A 17,137-nucleotide genomic window follows, 5' to 3' on the forward strand; every position below is an offset into this window, starting at 1 on the left:
ACTGTGCTAAATACTTTTTATAAAGACTTCACCAGATCCTCTTAACCACCCTGAGAATAGGTGCTGTTAGTATCTCTATTTTACAGTTGAGTAAACTGAGGCAGCAGAGATAAATGATTTGTTCAGGGTCATACTGTTAGTAAGTGTCTAAAGCTAGATTTAAAATCAGGTCTTTGTGACTCAAGACCCAGGATTCACTGAATCCTCTCAGTTATCTTAAGGCAGGGTAAAAGACAATGTAGTTCTGTTAAGGTTTTTCTAGTCCTCAGACTTCCAAACCTACCCATTACATGCGTTCCTACTGTTCCTTACTGAGAGCTAAGGGGCTTCAGTGCTGTTTTCACTCATCTCTTTCAGGATGATGAGGCTGATGCTGTGACTATCGATGGTGGTTTTATCTATGAAGCAGGTCTGTTACCCTACAATCTGAAACCCATTGTTGCTGAAGACTATGGTACCGAAGCAAGTGAGTTCTTGATTTGCATATATTGACTCCCAAGTCAGAACAGGAGTTTTGGACAACCCTTGAGTTGCTGAAGAATCAAACTCTGATGATCCAGAAAGTGAAGTTAGTGTTGTTCTCAAAATGAGAATGAGAGAATATGGTTACTGCTGTGGAATAAAACTTACAGAAATTCTCTAGTTACAGAAAATGGCCTTATAAAAATAGTTCCTCCTTCTCCCTTTCTGCCCCCTCAACTTATTTTCTCTATGTGGTTCTGGCACTGGAGAATTCAAATCCATGTTGTAAGGAGCAGAGAGGGGGAAAAAAAAGGGACATCATTCAGGTCACCAGAACAATAGGAGGATTTTAACTGGGAAGTTGCCTGAGAAGAGACTGCAGAGTTGGGAAATGTAAACTAGGGACTTTTTTTTAGCTACTCATTTGCCTGAATAGGACCACTGGAAAAATTCTCAAAATTTAATGATTTGATGTATGGTATTGCCTGTCGTCGGGGGGAGGGAATAGAGGGAGGGGGGGTAATTTGGAAAAATGAATACAAGGGATAATATTATAAAATATATATATATATATATATATATATATATATATAAAATAAAAAAAAATAAAAAAAAAATTTAATGATTTGAAAAGGGAGCTTGATTATTTTCTCCTATCAAAGAAGAGTTTTCCTGACGAAGAAGAGTTTTCTTTTTTAAAAATTTCATTCTTAATTCAGGGAATAAAATATGCATTTCCATAACACAGTATAGGAAAAAAGATGATTGTATTTGAAACTGCAAATTTATTTATGCATAACTTGCTATTCCTTTTTAAATATACAACAAAGCCATCATGTAGATTTCTTTTTTTTCTTCCCTCCTGTACTGCTTCCCAAGATAGCCACCATTACACACAAATAAGTCTGTATGTATATATATATATATATATATATATATATATATATATATATATATATATATAATTCTACACTTATTTCTAATTATCAGATTTTTTTATGAAGGTAGTATCTTCATATGTCCTTTATAGTTAATTTGGGTATTTATAATAGTCAAAATAACTTATTTTCTTGAAGTTGTTCTTTAAACAATATTGCTATTACTTTATACAATGTTCTCTTTGTTCTGTTCATTTTGCTCTTCAGTACTTTGTGTTTTATATATATGTAAGTATACATAGTGTGTATATATGTATGTATACAAAAATGTGGGTGTGGGTATATGTTTTATAGGCATTTTTAAATTCTTCCTTTACCTGATCAGTCCAAGTCCAGGATCAGATATTTTTTGGGATTTCCCCACCCCTCAAGAGATCATCAGGGAATGCCATCTTCTTGTCTTTGACTCCTAGCTGAGAATCTTCCTGTTTATTTTATGTTGTATAGACCCTCTGTCTCAGTACTTTGCTGTGGCTGTTGTGAAGAAGGGAACTGATTTCCAATTCAAGGACCTCAAAGGCAAGAAGTCCTGTCACACTGGCCTGGGCAGGTCAGCTGGGTGGATCATCCCTGTGGGGACACTTTATGCTCTTGGCCTGTTGCAGTGGGAAGGACCACCAGAACCCATCGAGGATGGTAAGCTGGCAAGTACAGTGAGGATTCTGAATGTAGTGGTGATTAGCTGTATTATTATTATTATATTAAGTCACAACCCCAGTTTCCTACAACAAAAAAAGAAAATTGTGCTCTCTAAAAAGAATATCATCTGAACCTATGATTTTCATTTATTACCAATTTCTTGCCTGAAGTCTGTACCCTTAAATACCCAGACTAGGATAGCAATGTGCTGCCTCTTGTATGCAAAGCACCCTACCATTTGAATGTTCTCCAGAAGCTTCTTCTAATTCAAGAGTCTTATCCTTTTTTGGTGTAATGAAACTCCTCAGCAGTCTGGTAAAACCTAAAAAATAAAATATATAGGATCACAAAGGATCACAAGTTAAAAACACACACACACACACACACACACACGTGTGTGTGTGTGTGTGTGTGTGTGTGTATATATATATATATATATATATATATATATATATATATATATATATATATATATATACATATATATGTATTTAAAAAGCCAATTCACAGACACTCATTGAAAAAGTAGTTCCTAGAATTAACTTATTTTTTTCTAGGCTTTGAGACTTTTCCAGGAATTAGAGGGTAGATGTGTATTTATCGTAGGGTATTGGCTCAGAATTGACACCTGAAGAATGGGCCCAGGATTGTATGTTAGGAATGAAAATGGGAAATTAGTGGGGTAGCTAGGTGTTTCAGTGACTTAACTAACTTGTTTGCCTCAGTTTCCTCATCTGTAGAATAAGCTGGAGAAGGAAACGGCAAACTATTCTAGTAGCTTTGCTAAGAAAACCCAAAAAGGGGTCACAAAGAGTAAGATATAACTGAAATTGAATTTAGAAGTAGAGTGTTGACATTGTGAACTCATTCATCCAAAATGAAAAGCAATCACTTCATATCTCTATGTTCCTGCAGATTGCTATTGATATGTCTTCTGGAAAGAAGGCAAGCCTAGAAAGTTTATATCTGGAGACGGACATTGTTTCTGTGTGTCCTCCCACATACCCTTTACACTGCTCACGTGTGCTGTTTCTTTCTCTCTCTCTCTCTAGCTGTGGCCAGGTTCTTCTCAGGCAGCTGCGTTCCCTGTGCATTGCAAAGGAATCCTAAATTGTGTTCTTTGTGTGCCGGAAAAGGCAGTGATAAGTGTGCCTGCTCGGACAGAGAACCTTATTTTGGCTACTCAGGAGCATTCCAGTAAGTTGAACCCTCCCCATAACTCCGGTGAAATGTCAAGCATCTATAAGTCTATGAACAATCCCCCAATCTCTATGGTTTTCTTGGGTCCTAGAAATAGTCACATCTTAACTTCAACCATCCTGACCCTGGTCTTCCAGTAATGGGACAGGACAGCAGGGAGCCTGTTCTTTGTCCCCTTCCTTCCATAGCCACTTCTACTTTTGTTCAAATGAGGTTACTATAGTATTATAGTATAATAGTATTATATAGTATATAGTACTATATATACTTTGCAGAACATATAGCATTATATGCAGAGGCACTGTTATTAGTATTAATATTATCAGTGACAGTTCTTTCAGTTTCTTGCACCTAGTCTGAGCCTAAACCGAAGAAAGACAAAGGGCCTGGCTAAGAAAGCTCTTTAGTATCTAGCAATCTAGCCAAGGGTCCCTGATTATTAGAGAAGGGATGAATTGGATCATTCAAGTTAGAGAAGTTGGTGGAGACTGAGATGGGCACTTAGGTCTGAATCTTAGCTCTAGGACTTCCTACCTTTGTTGCCTTACAAGCCCTTGGTGAAGTAGATACTCTCTGCATATGCTTCTGTCTGTGATGGCTATTGGAAAGCATGGGATAAGCTATTGATGCTGGACTGTGCCCATTCTTGTGATTCTCCTTTTCCCTAGATGTCTGAAGGATGGTGTTGGAGAAGTGAGTTTTGTCAAGCACACAACTGTGTTAGGTAAGTACTAGGGTAGAGAGGCCCAATTCCCCACTATCTCAAGCATTGGACACCTCCGTCTATTTTTTCTGTCTCCTGCCCTCGTGTTTCTTACAATGCTCTTCTGAAGAAAATTTTAAAAGTTAGTTCACAGTGGTGTTATACCATTTACCATCTGCTGGAGTTCCCTGCACAAAGCAATTTATTAATCTTTTCATCGACTTCCCCTCCCACCACCTAATACTCATAGATTGAAGTTACCCACCTTGGTGCCTTGTTAAATTGTAATGTCCCTCAGAGTGAGGACCTTACATGGTAGACAAAAATATAGGACACAAAAGGTGGAATCATTAAGGATCAACAGCCACGAGAGGTGGAAAGGTAGAGATGGATGGAGAAGAATAATGTTAAGATATTCTTTTTAAAAAAGTAAAATATTAATGGATAATTAATTACATTAAGGTACATAATACATTGGCTTCAGGGGGTAGTATTTAAAATTTGCTCTCAGTGGTTCAGTAGATAAAGTGCTGAGTCTAGAGTCAAGAAGATTCATATTCCTGAATTCAAGACAGAGTATTGCCAAGATTCTAGAAGCACAAAAAGTAGTCAGCTTAGCATCATTTTGGCCTAGAATTCTGATTCCACTATAGATTTTAGTCAGAGATTTTTTTTAATCTTTTAGTTTTATTCAAAATATATATCTCATTTAATGCCTGTCGAAGTGTTTTACACACAATAGAAGCTTAATAAATGCTTATTCTCTTTAAGAATGGTCTTTCTAGTCTTATTTGGAATTTTTGCTTTTTCTTGCAGACAACCTTCTCACCGAGGCTGACAAGGAAAATTATGAGCTACTGTGCCCTGATAACACAAGAAGGCCTCTCGATCAGTACAAGGATTGTCACCTGGCCAGGATTGCTGCTCATGCTGTTGTGGCCCGAAGTGTGAATGGCAAGGAGGATCTGATCTGGGAACTTCTCTCCACTGCACAGGTATTGGCCATCCCCATTTTTCTCCTTTTTTAAAATTCAATTTTATTTTCACTTCTAAGTTCTGTCCCTCTGCCCATTCACTCCTCCACTTATTGAGAAGGCAAGAAATACGAAACTCATTACAAATATGAAGTCATATCAAAATAAAAAAAACAAGTTAGACTTGTTCTGGGATTGGGGTGGAACAGAAAAAAGAAAGGAAGAAGAAAAAATATGCTTCAATCTGTATCTGAATATCAGCTTTCTCTCAGAAGTTGGATGACATTTTTTGATTGCATTGCACTGCACTGATTATATTTACTACGTCTTTCACAGTTGATCATCTTTATTCATGTTGCTGTTACTGTGCAGATAGTTCTCTTGCTTCTACTCTCTTCTTTGCATCAGTTCCCATGAATCATCCCAGGGTTTTCTGAAACCATCCTCTTCATTATTTCTTATGGCACAATAATATTCCATCACATTCATAAACTATAACTTTTCTAGTCATTCCTCGATTGATGGTCATCTCCTCAGTTTCCAACTCTGCCACAACAAAGAGAGGTGCCATAAATATTTGTGTACACGTGGATGGACCTTTTTTCTTTGAGCTCTTTAGGATATAGACTTACTAGTGGTGTTGCAGAGTGAAAGGATATGTAGATGATTTGGCCATAAAGGATGATAGCATAAACAAATTAGGAGAGCAAGTGAAAATTTACCTGCTAGATCTCCATAAAATGAGGAATTTCTGATCAAAGAAGAATTAGATAATAGTATCAAAGGAAAAATGGACAACTTTAATTTAAAAAATTAATTTAATTTTGAATTTAAATTTTTAAAATTTTTATTTAAAAATTACAATTAAATCTCTACATTAAATTAAAATGTTTTTGCACAAACAAAACCAACAAAAACAAGATTAAAAGGGAAGTACAAAACTGGGAAAAAATCTTTACAGCCGACGTTTCTGATAAAGATCTCATTTCCAAAATATATTTAAAAATGTGACAAATTTATAGGAATACAAGTCATAACCAAATGATAGTTAAAGAATATGACATAATTTTCAGATGACAAAATTAAAGCTATCTATAGTCATATGAAAAAATGCTCTGACTATTGGTTAGAGAAATGTAAATTAAAAGAACTCTGAGATATCACCTCACTTGTTGGCTACTTTGACAGGAAAAGATAATGATAAATATTGGAAGGAATGTGAGAAAACTGGGACACTAATCATTGCTGGTGGAGTTGAGAAATGATCCAACCATTCTGGAGAGAAATTTGGAACTATGTTCAAAGTCTATAAAACTGTGCATACCTTTTGACCCAGCAGTGCCATTCCTGGGTCTGTATCCCAAGCAAATTTTCAAGGAGGGAAAAGGACCCACATGTGTAAAAGTGTATGTAGCAACTCTTTTTTTGAGGTAGCAAAGCATTGGAAAAGGATAGATGCCCATCAATTGGAGAATAGCTAAACAAGTTGAGGTATATGAAGATAATGGTATATTATTGTTCTATAAAATATGATGAACAAGCTAATTTTAGAAAGGCCTGGAAAGATTTACATGAACTGGTGCTGAACAAAATAAGCAGGAACAGGAATACATTATACACAATAACTACAAGAACAAGGGATGATCCGCTATGAAAAACTTGATTTTTCTCAGTGGTTCACAGATCCAATGCCATTTCAATAAACTTTGTACAGAAAATGTCATCTGTATCTAGAAAAAGAACCAAGGAGACTGAATGTAAATCAACACATGCTATGTTCATTTTTTTTCTGGGTTTTTTTTTTCAATCTCTCCCATGGTTTTTTTTGTTTGCTCTGATTTTTCTCTCCTAATATGATTCATAAAGTAATGTATATTAAAAATGAATAAATTTACTGGGAAAAAAGATATCCTTTCTTGCAAAAACAAAACAAAACTAAACAAAACAAAAAAAAGGCATGCAGCATTTATTGTGCACAGTTCTGGACTGTTCCAGATTGCTTTTTAGTATGATTAGGGTAGTTTGCAGGTCCCCAAAAGTATAGTGTGCCTCTTTTACCACAGCCCTTTCATCTATTGTCATTTTGCTTTTAACATCAAATTCAGTTTGATGGGATGTGAGGCATTACCTTAGAGTTGTTTAAGTTTCATCCCTTTACTTAATAGTAATTTAGAAAATTTACTTATTAGTGATTTAGAGAATTTTTTCATATCACTATTGATTATTTTTTCCTTCTGCTAAGTTCTTATTATGTTCTAATTTCCTGTTCCTTTTTAAATTTTTTTAAAGATGTTAAAGTGGTTTTCCCTTCCCTTTTTCAGATAATTTTGCAGATAAGAAAACTGAAGTAAACAGGGTTGTTGTGCAGGGTCACATAAATAGTATCAGATACTGGATCTGACCTTGGGAAGATGAATTTTCTTGACTCCATCCCAACCCCTTATGCACTGTGCCACATAGAAGTCATCCTCATTTTACAATTAAATTACTTGCTCAAAGCAACCCAACTACTATGTATCTGAGGCCAGATTGGAACTCTATTCTTTTTGATATCAAGTTTAGTGCGGCTGAATATTTCCTTTGTGATTATTTTGGAAGAAAATGATTGAACAGATGATTCTCAGTGTAATCAAGTGTTTACGGTCATGAGAGGTAATTTCTCAAAGGGAAAAGAACTAAGAAGATGCTTCTCATTCAACTGCACTAGGGTATGTAATGTTCTTGAATTGTGAGGGTCCGGTCATCTGCTCAATTATAATCCTTCTCTGGGAGGAGATCGGTAAAATCTTTTCCTCTGAGTGCAGGTTTCTTGGGAGCTCTGAATCTCCTTCACTTCTTGTCCTTTCTCAAATCATTCTGGTCTCCTTTCAGCCTGCCTGACTTCAAAACTCTATCCCAGAGTCGATTCTCTCAGACCCAATACTGCCCTCCTTTTATTCTCCCAGAGAATGGGTGAGTAAGGACTCAACGGGACATGGAGAAATACTTCCATCAATGAACTTGCAACTCTTAGAATTCCTAAGGTATAAATTCCCTTTAAAGGCCCGAAGCAAAGGTCTGAGCCAGAGAGCTGTCAAGTCAACCTGAGTTCTCACCTTGTCACTGTCCAGACGACCTGAGTTCTCACCTGGTAATCCTAAGAAGGGTACATTATGCTTTGGAATACAATTAAATGAAAGTCTTAGAGAAGATAAATGGAGATGGATAAACTGGGAGATTAATAGGGATCTACAAAATAGACAAGATTATGAAATATAGAAGATGGAATCTCTGATTACACAACAAACCTGGTATTGGTAGAGATGGTTAGGATGTTCTGAAAGAGGTAAAATATAAATGGATTACAGCATATAATCAGTTCCTCCAGGGGACTGAAAATCACAGAACAGTAGTATATGGGGGAGATAAATAGCAGTTGAGGAGGCCAGATTAAATTTTATGTAGAGGGGGTGGCACTGGAGCTGAATCTTAAAGGCACCAAGTTATTCAAAGAGGCAGAGATGGAGAGAGAGTGAATTCTATGTAAAGTGGACTTGGTGATGGAAGATCTGTGTTCTGTATTTGCAATAGCAAGACCAGTCTAAACAATAGACTGTGTGAAAAAGAGTAATGTGTAAAATAAAATGGAAAGGTAGGTTGGAAGTATGTGAAAGCCTTTAAGTAACAGAGTTTATATTTTGATTCTGGTGATGATAGAAACTGCTGGAGCTTCTTGAGCAAGGGAGAAATAACACTGTCAACACTGGGCTTTAGCAATATCACTTTGCCAACTATGTGAAGGATATGTTGGAGAGAAGAGGAAAAAGAAATAGGGCAGGGAGACCAGTTAGGAAGCTATTGCTATGGTACAGGGGCAAAGCTAGGGACTGAAATAAGGTAGTGGTAGTGGGGTCTAAATGGAGACGAAAGAAGAGCATGCATATAGGAAAGGTTGTGAAGCTCACAAAATTACGCATAGATTATAAAAGTTGGGGGAGGAGGAAAGTAAGGAGTTAAAGAAAACTCCAAAATTGTGAACCTGAGTAAATGGAAGGATGGTGAAGGCCTGGACTAAAATAGAAACATTTAGTAGAAAAATGTGAGTATGGGACAAGATCATGAGATCTGTTTTGGGTGTTTGTAGAACTTTCTAATAGGTGGTTGGTGAGGTAAGAAACAGATTGGAGCTTGAGAGGGATTAGGACAGGATAAAGGGATTGGTGAAGCACAGAGATGGTAATTAAAAGTATGGAAACAGGTTAGATTACTGAACTCATGAAGGAATATGGCAAAAAGGGCCACACACCGAGTTACCTCTTCCCTTGTTAGCAATTTTCATTCATGGTTTTCTTTTTCCCTTGAATAGGAACATTTTGGCAAGGGCAAATCAGAGAAATTCAATCTATTTGCTTCCCAACATGGAAAAGACTTGCTATTTAAGGACACTGCTAATAGACTTCTGAGAGTACCTCCAAAAATGGACTATGAATTGTACCTAGGATACAAATTCATCCAGGCCATCAAGCCTATGAAAGGTAAGCAGACTCTGGTCCATTTCAGAGATGGGGAGTGGGGGCCCAAGCAGTAAATTATTAGCATATGGGTCCATGATTCTAACTCAGTTGCAGTCATTGTAAGACATTATAATGCTTCCAGGCATCCGATCCTTCTTCAAAATCTTTGGCAAGATGGAGAAACTGAAATTCGGAGGAGTTAAATTGCTTTCTTGTACTAGTCTCCTGTAGATTGTTAGGCCAGATGGTTCTATTTGCCATCTGAGCCAATGAGCTTTATAGAGTTAGTTCTAATGAAGGACAGGGGGCAAACATTTCAAGAACTACATACAGAAGCTCTACATTATATTCAGTATTATTTCTAAAGTTTTCAGAATGCCTCTCTCCAATCATATCTATGATCCTCAGTGCAGCAACTCAGAAAATCTTCCTACCCGTCATAGTTTCTAGCTGATATCACTAGGGAAGTACAGAATCAGGGACTGTCAGGGATAGAAGAGACCTTCGTAGTCATATATTTGAATCACATATTTGAAAGATCTCAATCATATAAATGTCATAAGTTTGAGAATCTTAATCATAGTCAGGGAATTTCAAGGATATAAAAGGCCTTAGAGATCATATATTTGTTTCCCTCATTTTAAAGACATGAAAAACAGAGGCCATCAAAGGAAAATGACACTCTAAAATCCTGTAGGGAAGTCCTTGAAAGGCCAGGTCAAATCAGTTAATTAGTAATTATTTAGGGGGCAGCTAGGTGGAGGAGTGGATAGAGTGGCAGTCCTGAAGTCAGGGGAACCTGAGTTCAAATATGGCCTGGACACTTAACACTCCCTAGCTATGTGACCCTGGGCAAGTCATTTAACCCCAGTTGCCTCAGGCAAAAAAGGAAAAGAAAATATCAAAAAAGAAAAAAATTATTGAGAAAGTAAACTTCTGGAATATTTTACTTTTGTTTTTTAAATATCCATAATCGCTAGCACAATGCCTGGTTGATATCACTAGGGAAGTACAGAATCAAGGAATGTCAGGGGAAGAGACCCTAGAAATCATATATTTGAATCAAACATTTGAAAGATCTTATACTTATTTATTCATATTTATATTTATATATATTATATATATGTATATATACATATAATACATTTGAGAATCCGATTATATATCAAAGAATTTCAGGGATAGGAGGAATCAGGAGGAATCTTGGAAATCTTATATGTATATATGAATGTATCTGATATACACAGTTAATACTTATTAATTACACTTAAGGAAAGTACATCCGAGCTATAGGGAGAGTGGAAATGGAAATGAAAAATGGTCTGTTCTAGGGTTGAAGCATCTAGGTTAAAAACAGTGCTTGCTACCTGCAGAACCTTAGGCCAAGTCGTGTAAACTTTCTCTGCTTCCATTTATTCCTCTATAAAATGAAGGGGTTGGAGTAGATGGCCTCTGAGAGCTCTTTCAGGTCTAGATCTGTGATTCAGTGTTGTGACTTGTATTCTGATTCTCTTAATAACTAACTGTAAGAGTTCTTACAATTGTACATCTCAAGCAATTCTTCTCTGAAAACTGGCTCCATATCAATCAGTTACTGTTGCCGTGCTGATTATTTAGACACAGGGAGCAAGTTTGATTTCAAGAATTGTACCTGTTTGTGCTTTTCCTCCCAAGTTAGAAAATCTCTACTCTTTCATCCAATTAGGTGACTCAATGTTGTATTGTTTCCTTCTGATTAATTGCCTTTATTTAAATAATTGTTTTTAATGTATAAATGTCTAACTACCCTTGCTTTCAGGGCCCAGACCTAAGTTGAGGACGCTGGTCTTTGTTTGTATGTACTTTGTAATGTATTACCATACATAATAAACTCAAAAGATCAAACCTTCAGAAAGCCATTTCTTCTTTCACTGGTCATAGCTCAGGCTTTTGCATAGTGCATTTTAAAGATAGATTAATGGTTTAAACTCTTGACTTCTTTTCCAGGTCATGACCTAGACAAGATTCATCCCTCAGGGGACAAGAAGGTGACGTGGTGCACAGTAAATGATGATGAAAAGAAAAAATGTGATGAATGGAGTGTGTTCAGTAGAGGAGTCATTGAATGTGCAGTAGGAGAAAACTCTGAAGATTGCATTGTCAAGATAATGGTAGGTGCTCCCATTTTGGTACAGCATCAGTGTTTTGGGGCTCTTTAACCCAGGAGAATCAGAATCCTGTTTAATAGTTCCATCAATTGTGTGACTGAAAACATTGTTGGCTCACTGGAACTTAGTTTCCTTGCTTGGAAAATGGAAAGTTTGGTATAGGTCATATTGAAAGTAACATCTAATTCTAAACTCTTTTAATTCAAAGTAGGAATTTCCTTCCACAGAAGGAAGATGATAAAAAATGATAATAATCACAGTATTTCTTCTGTATCTGAGCTACTCTGTTAGGGAATTACATTAAAGACCAACTTCCCATGAGCAAAGTGTATGGCTGTCCTTATTTAGACAGTCCATTTTGTGCCACTCAACTTGAGTCCCTTCCTGCATGACCAGGAACTCAGTATAGTCACAGACTAATATGTGAATGCTTTTGGGTGCTCCTGGGAATCTGTGCTTGAGAAAAAAGCCTGGGTCTCCTTAGACATCCCTAGTGTGTTATTAGCGTGGTGATAAGGACAGAGATGAGTCAAAGAATTTGTACTTTGTAGATAACATCAGGAAAATTTATACCCTGCCTCAATGAAATTATGTTTTTTTCATTGTTATGTGCACATAAAGACGTGTTATTGCCCACTACAGAATTGTACCCTTCTCTGTGTACCTTCACTTAGTATAGAAGAAATCCCCCCCCCCTTTCCCATGTTAGAGAGAGTGGGATTTTCCTGCAGTAAAAGCTTTGTACTTATAAAATGTAATATTTTGAAACCATGTGTTTTATGTCTCCTGTATTGGATCCTAGACTGTCGAGTTTCTTCCTTTTTTATAAAATGAGGGGGTTGAATTAGAATACCTTGGAAATCACTTCCAGCTCTAAGTTTATGATGCCAGAAGCCTTAGAAATAACTTTAAAAGTTGTGGTCTGCTATATGAGGTTGATATTCAAGGTAATTTTCTCATATGAAACTCTACCTAAGTTCCTACACTTCCCATCCTTCTCCCTAGTCAATCACCCTGTCACTAAGTGTATATGATGGCAGGCGTGATGAAGGGCTCCTAGGCTCCGTGAAACAATGTTTTTGTAATGATTTACTTTGCCTCCACAGAAAGGGGAAGCTGATGCCATGAGTACTGATGGAGGATATGTTTACATTGCTGGCAAGTGTGGTTTGGTGCCTGTCCTAGCAGAAAGCTACAGTAAGTAGGGGGAATATTTCTCCTTTAGCTTGACTCTCTCTAGGCTCTGAACAAAAGATTTTATGCAGAGCTCTCACTAGGGCAGCAGAAGAAAGGTGGGAAATAGCAAAGGGATAAATTAGACTCACTAATAATCATTTAAACATTTAAAGCCCTGAGATAGTTGATAGAGCTCAGGTTAGCTCCTTCTCTTTTTTTTTCCTTTGCAATGTATGATATATATATATGTATACATATATATATCATACATAGCAAAGGTCAAATACTATATAAAAATATATAACAAAGGTTCATATGCTATATCTTGTTTCTGGTATGCAAAGGTTCTAATAAACCCTGAAGTGATCAAAAAGCACAAAGAAAAAGAAAACACTCTAAGGGTGGGATCAAAATGGAAGCAAAGTTAGCTGAATAGGAATGAATTTTCATTTTTCATGTTATTCTAAACTGTGGAGAATCAAAGATTCTCCTGAATAGAATGGAATGGATTCTCCTTAATGGAATGGAATGGAATGACATTGTAGTGGTATAAGCACTCATGCTTAAGAAAACCTGATATTTAGAGAATGCAGATGGAAGATTCATTCCTTTGGCTTCTTTATTTTTTCAGCACCTAAGGATGGACAGAGTCATGGGAAGGACTGTGTGAATAAACCTGCTCAGGGTGAGTCTGAATTGGTAAACCCAGCGATGGAAGGGTTAGCCAGGTGGCACAGGATAGATCACTGGGTCCATCTTCCTGAGTTCAAGTCCAGCCAGACAACTTAATCGTTGTGTTACCCTGGGCATGTCACTTCACTCTGATTACCTCAGTTTCTCCATCTGTAAAATAAACTGGAGAAGGAAACTCAAGCTACTCTAGTGTCCCTGCCAAGAAAACCCCAAATGGGGTCACAAAGAGTCAGATATTACTGATAAATGACTGAATGCAAATAGTTAATGGGAGAGATTTCCTTAGGAAATAATAGGATTCTCTTTAATTGAAAGTCTTTTGAGAATAGTCTGGATGACTACTTGCTGAGTTTGTTGTAGTATGGATAACTTTCTGGTCATGAGAAATTAAGTAAAAGACTGAGCTTCTTCCAATGCTCTGGTTCCTATAAGTCTGAGGACATTTATATATCTGTTTTCCCCAAGGCATGAAGTAAGTTTGGTCTAGTGGCATCAAATGGCCCTTTCTGGAATGGCTCATAATGCTAACTATTGCTTTTTTGTGTCTGTTATTTTCAAGGTTATTAGGCTGTGGCTGTTGTTAGGTCAGGTACTGATCTCTCATGGAATTCACTGAAACACAAGAAATCCTGCCACACAGCAGTAGGCAGAAGTGCTGGTTGGAACATTCCCATGGGTCTGATATACAACCAAACCCATTCCTGTAAAAACAAACTGACAAGAGAAACAATTGGTCTGTTTTGGGGGGGATGGGGCTGGATGGTATTAATGGGCTTCCTCTACAGACTGGGGGTAGGGCAGCAGAGAGCCACTAACAGAACAGCAATGACTGTACTGAGTCTGTGCTCTGAGGCTCTGAGAACGCACCAAGTCAGTCCAGGTGGGGGTTGGGGGTGGCCGGGCTCTGAGAGAAGCTGGCTTTCTGGGGTTTCAATCTTCACCTCCGGTGTTTACACCCTCTCCGCTGCTCCAGGCTTGCTGCCAAGACGGAGCATCCACACTGGGGCAAAAGTCTTTTCTCAGAAACGGCAGAGATCACACCCCTCCCCCTCCGGTCTGAGCTGTGTGAGCTGCCTGTCTCGCTCTGGCTGCCTGTCCTCAGTCTGCGCCCAGTCTGACTGACCCTCCCCCGAGCAAACACAGACCTTTTCTGGCGACTTTCAAGGATGTCTCCTCTTGGTGATTTGTGGATTTCTTTCTGGGTCAAGCATTAAGTCAGAGGCTTGTCATGAAGTAAGTTCTGAGAGAAAACGAGGAGCTCAAGCAGCTGTCTGCCTCCACGCCGCCATCTTGGCCGGAAGTCCCATTTTATTATTTCTTATGGATGTGAATATTCCATCACTTTCAGATCCTATAATTTGTTTAACCATTACCCAACAGAAGGAAAGACTTTTTTCAATTTTAATCCACCAAGAAGATAAGAGCCTCTAGAGCTACTATGGTATGTTAGTATATATAGATCCTTTGGAAGTTTCATTTTATTCTTTATCTACTAAGAGTAGTAGACTCTTTGGGTCAAAGGACAAGAACATTTTAGTAATTTTCTTTGAAGAATGGAACAAATTCACAGCTCCATCAACAATAAATCAGTGTGCTCATTTCCCCATCACTCCTCCAATATTGTCTATTCTGATCTTTGGATATTTTTACCAATTTCCTGCATTAGAAGTGAAGCCTCAGAAGTATTTTGTTTGCTTTTATTTGTTTTAAGTTCTCTGCAAATTGATTTAGAGAAATCTGAAGTAGTTAAAAATGGTTTGCAATTCTTCTGAGGAATATCTGTTCAGGTTCTTTGACTACTTATTCAATGGGCAATGGGTTTTGGTTTTATATATGTATATTAGTTCCCTCTAAATATTGGATATCAGAGCCATGTCAGTGATATTAAATGCAAAGATTACTTTTTTTCATCCCATTGACCTCTTCCCTTATCCTAGTTATACTGATTGTGTTTAGGCAAAAGATTTTCAAAGTTACTTAACAGGAAATACCCGTTTTATCTTTTGTGATCGCCTCTATCCTTAGTTCAGAATTCTTCTTTTGACTAATACTGTGGATGGTATTAAGTGTATTGTTGTTACTAACATTATATACTTTGGCCCATTATGAACAATTGGATAACATGAAGGTGTCTACAGAGACAAGGAAACAAAACTATTAATAAACAAAAATATGAAACAAAGTTCAAATCTAGTTTTGGTATCAAATCCCAAATAGAGAAGTCATGTAAATATGGAAATGGCTGTCTCCAATTTGTTTTTGCTTTTAGTCATCCTGATGCTCTGCAGGTATTGTTTCCACATTTTAAAATATAGTTCCATAGCTAATTTTATGAATGATTAAGAGGTAAAGGAGAACATTTAAAGGTAAAACTCCAAATCTGAAAGCCAAAATGTGATGAATGGAAATATTTTCACCTTCCTTCTCAATTTTCTCTCCCACCTCACCCTCCTTTACCCCCATAGTGGCTTACATCAGATGAGGAAGTGGAAATTTCTGTGAGTCATCTCACAAAGAGGCTTTTGAATTAAAATCTTTCCAAATTTTTAAACACTTGTTGATGAGAAGCAATTCCACTGTTCTTATTAAATGGTTCATAATGCTGTTAGATTTATTTGGGGGAAAGTGCTCTGATAATAGAAATTTAAATGTTTTTACTACTTCATTTTACTTGGTATCATCAGTAGTATCTTGAATAAATTATGATTGACCAAAATGGATTATGGTGACTAAAGCATTGACTTCTTTTTGTTCCATAATTAATCACTAATCACTGGTTCCTGGGTCAATGGATTTGGGTTGGAATCTTGCTTTTGTTTGCTCAAAGTTCCTGGACCTCAGTTTTGTTATTTGGAAAATGAGGAGATTAGACTCAAAGTCCTCCAAGGGCCCTTCCAGCTTTAAAGTCCACACTTCTATAATAGAAAATTGTTTGATTCTGGAAAAGATTCTCTTCAAGAAAGAGAATCTTAATGCTCACTTGCTTTTCATCTTTTGTAGATGCCTGGCTGAGAATAAAGGAGATGTTGCTTTTGTGAAACACAGCACCGTCTTGGATAATGTAGATGGTATGTGATTCCCTCTAGGTTTCAGTGAACTATGACATCAGGACCAAGGGTGGCACATGGATCTTTATAGCAATCTTGCACAATTCAGTCCAACAAAGAGAAACTGAGTACATATGGTTATGCAGAATGCTAGAGGCCAGGAGAAGCTGTAGGTTATAGTAAAAAAGCACCACATTTAGAGTTGAATCTGAGTTCAAAGATTAGTCTTATTTATGTGACTTTTGACCAATCACCCCTCCTCTCAAAGTCTTAGTTTCTTCAATTAGAAAGTGAAAGAATTGGACACTACTTGCTTTCTTGGGTTTCTTTGAACTCTGATAACTATGTAGAAAACATAGCTAAGATTCAGGCCCAGACTCTTGGAGTTTATGAGAGCTTAATTTGAGACGTATAAAAATTGTGACAGAGATTGTGCATAATCAGTAGCATCACCTTACACTTTTAATAACTGACACTACCTCTATTACTCTAAGAAGCAGTGTTAATCAATCAATAGATATCCATTAAATGCCTACTATGTGTCAGGCATTGTGCCAAATCCTAGACAAAGAAAAAAGATAATCCTTGTCCTTAGGGAGGCCTCCAGTTTAATGCAGGAGGCAATGTGCAAGCAATTATATACAAACAAGCTATTTGCAGAAAAA

The 17,137-nt window shown here is 37.1% G+C and overlaps 2 protein-coding genes across 2 annotated transcripts in view; both read left to right on the forward strand.

The window, feature by feature from the left end:
- LOC141561674 (serotransferrin-like) overlaps positions 1–16,494 on the forward strand; it is a 33,703-nt gene extending 17,209 nt beyond the window's left edge. Inside the window, exon 7 of the mRNA XM_074301573.1 lies at positions 16,426–16,494. The gene's annotated coding sequence lies outside the window, so the exon portion shown is untranslated. The remainder of the gene's footprint in view (positions 1–16,425) is intronic.
- Positions 1–17,137, forward strand: part of LOC141562101 (serotransferrin-like) — a 29,940-nt gene that overhangs the window by 1,892 nt on the left and 10,911 nt on the right. The window contains exons 2-9 of the mRNA XM_074302110.1: positions 317–466; positions 1,848–2,036; positions 3,092–3,236; positions 3,908–3,963; positions 4,759–4,937; positions 9,262–9,430; positions 11,396–11,559; positions 12,663–12,753. Coding sequence (XP_074158211.1) covers positions 317–466; positions 1,848–2,036; positions 3,092–3,236; positions 3,908–3,963; positions 4,759–4,937; positions 9,262–9,430; positions 11,396–11,559; positions 12,663–12,753 — 1,143 coding nt within the window. The remainder of the gene's footprint in view (positions 1–316; positions 467–1,847; positions 2,037–3,091; positions 3,237–3,907; positions 3,964–4,758; positions 4,938–9,261; positions 9,431–11,395; positions 11,560–12,662; positions 12,754–17,137) is intronic.

Source organism: Sminthopsis crassicaudata, chromosome 3 (assembly GCF_048593235.1).
Source record: "Sminthopsis crassicaudata isolate SCR6 chromosome 3, ASM4859323v1, whole genome shotgun sequence".
NCBI lineage: Eukaryota > Metazoa > Chordata > Mammalia > Dasyuromorphia > Dasyuridae > Sminthopsis > Sminthopsis crassicaudata.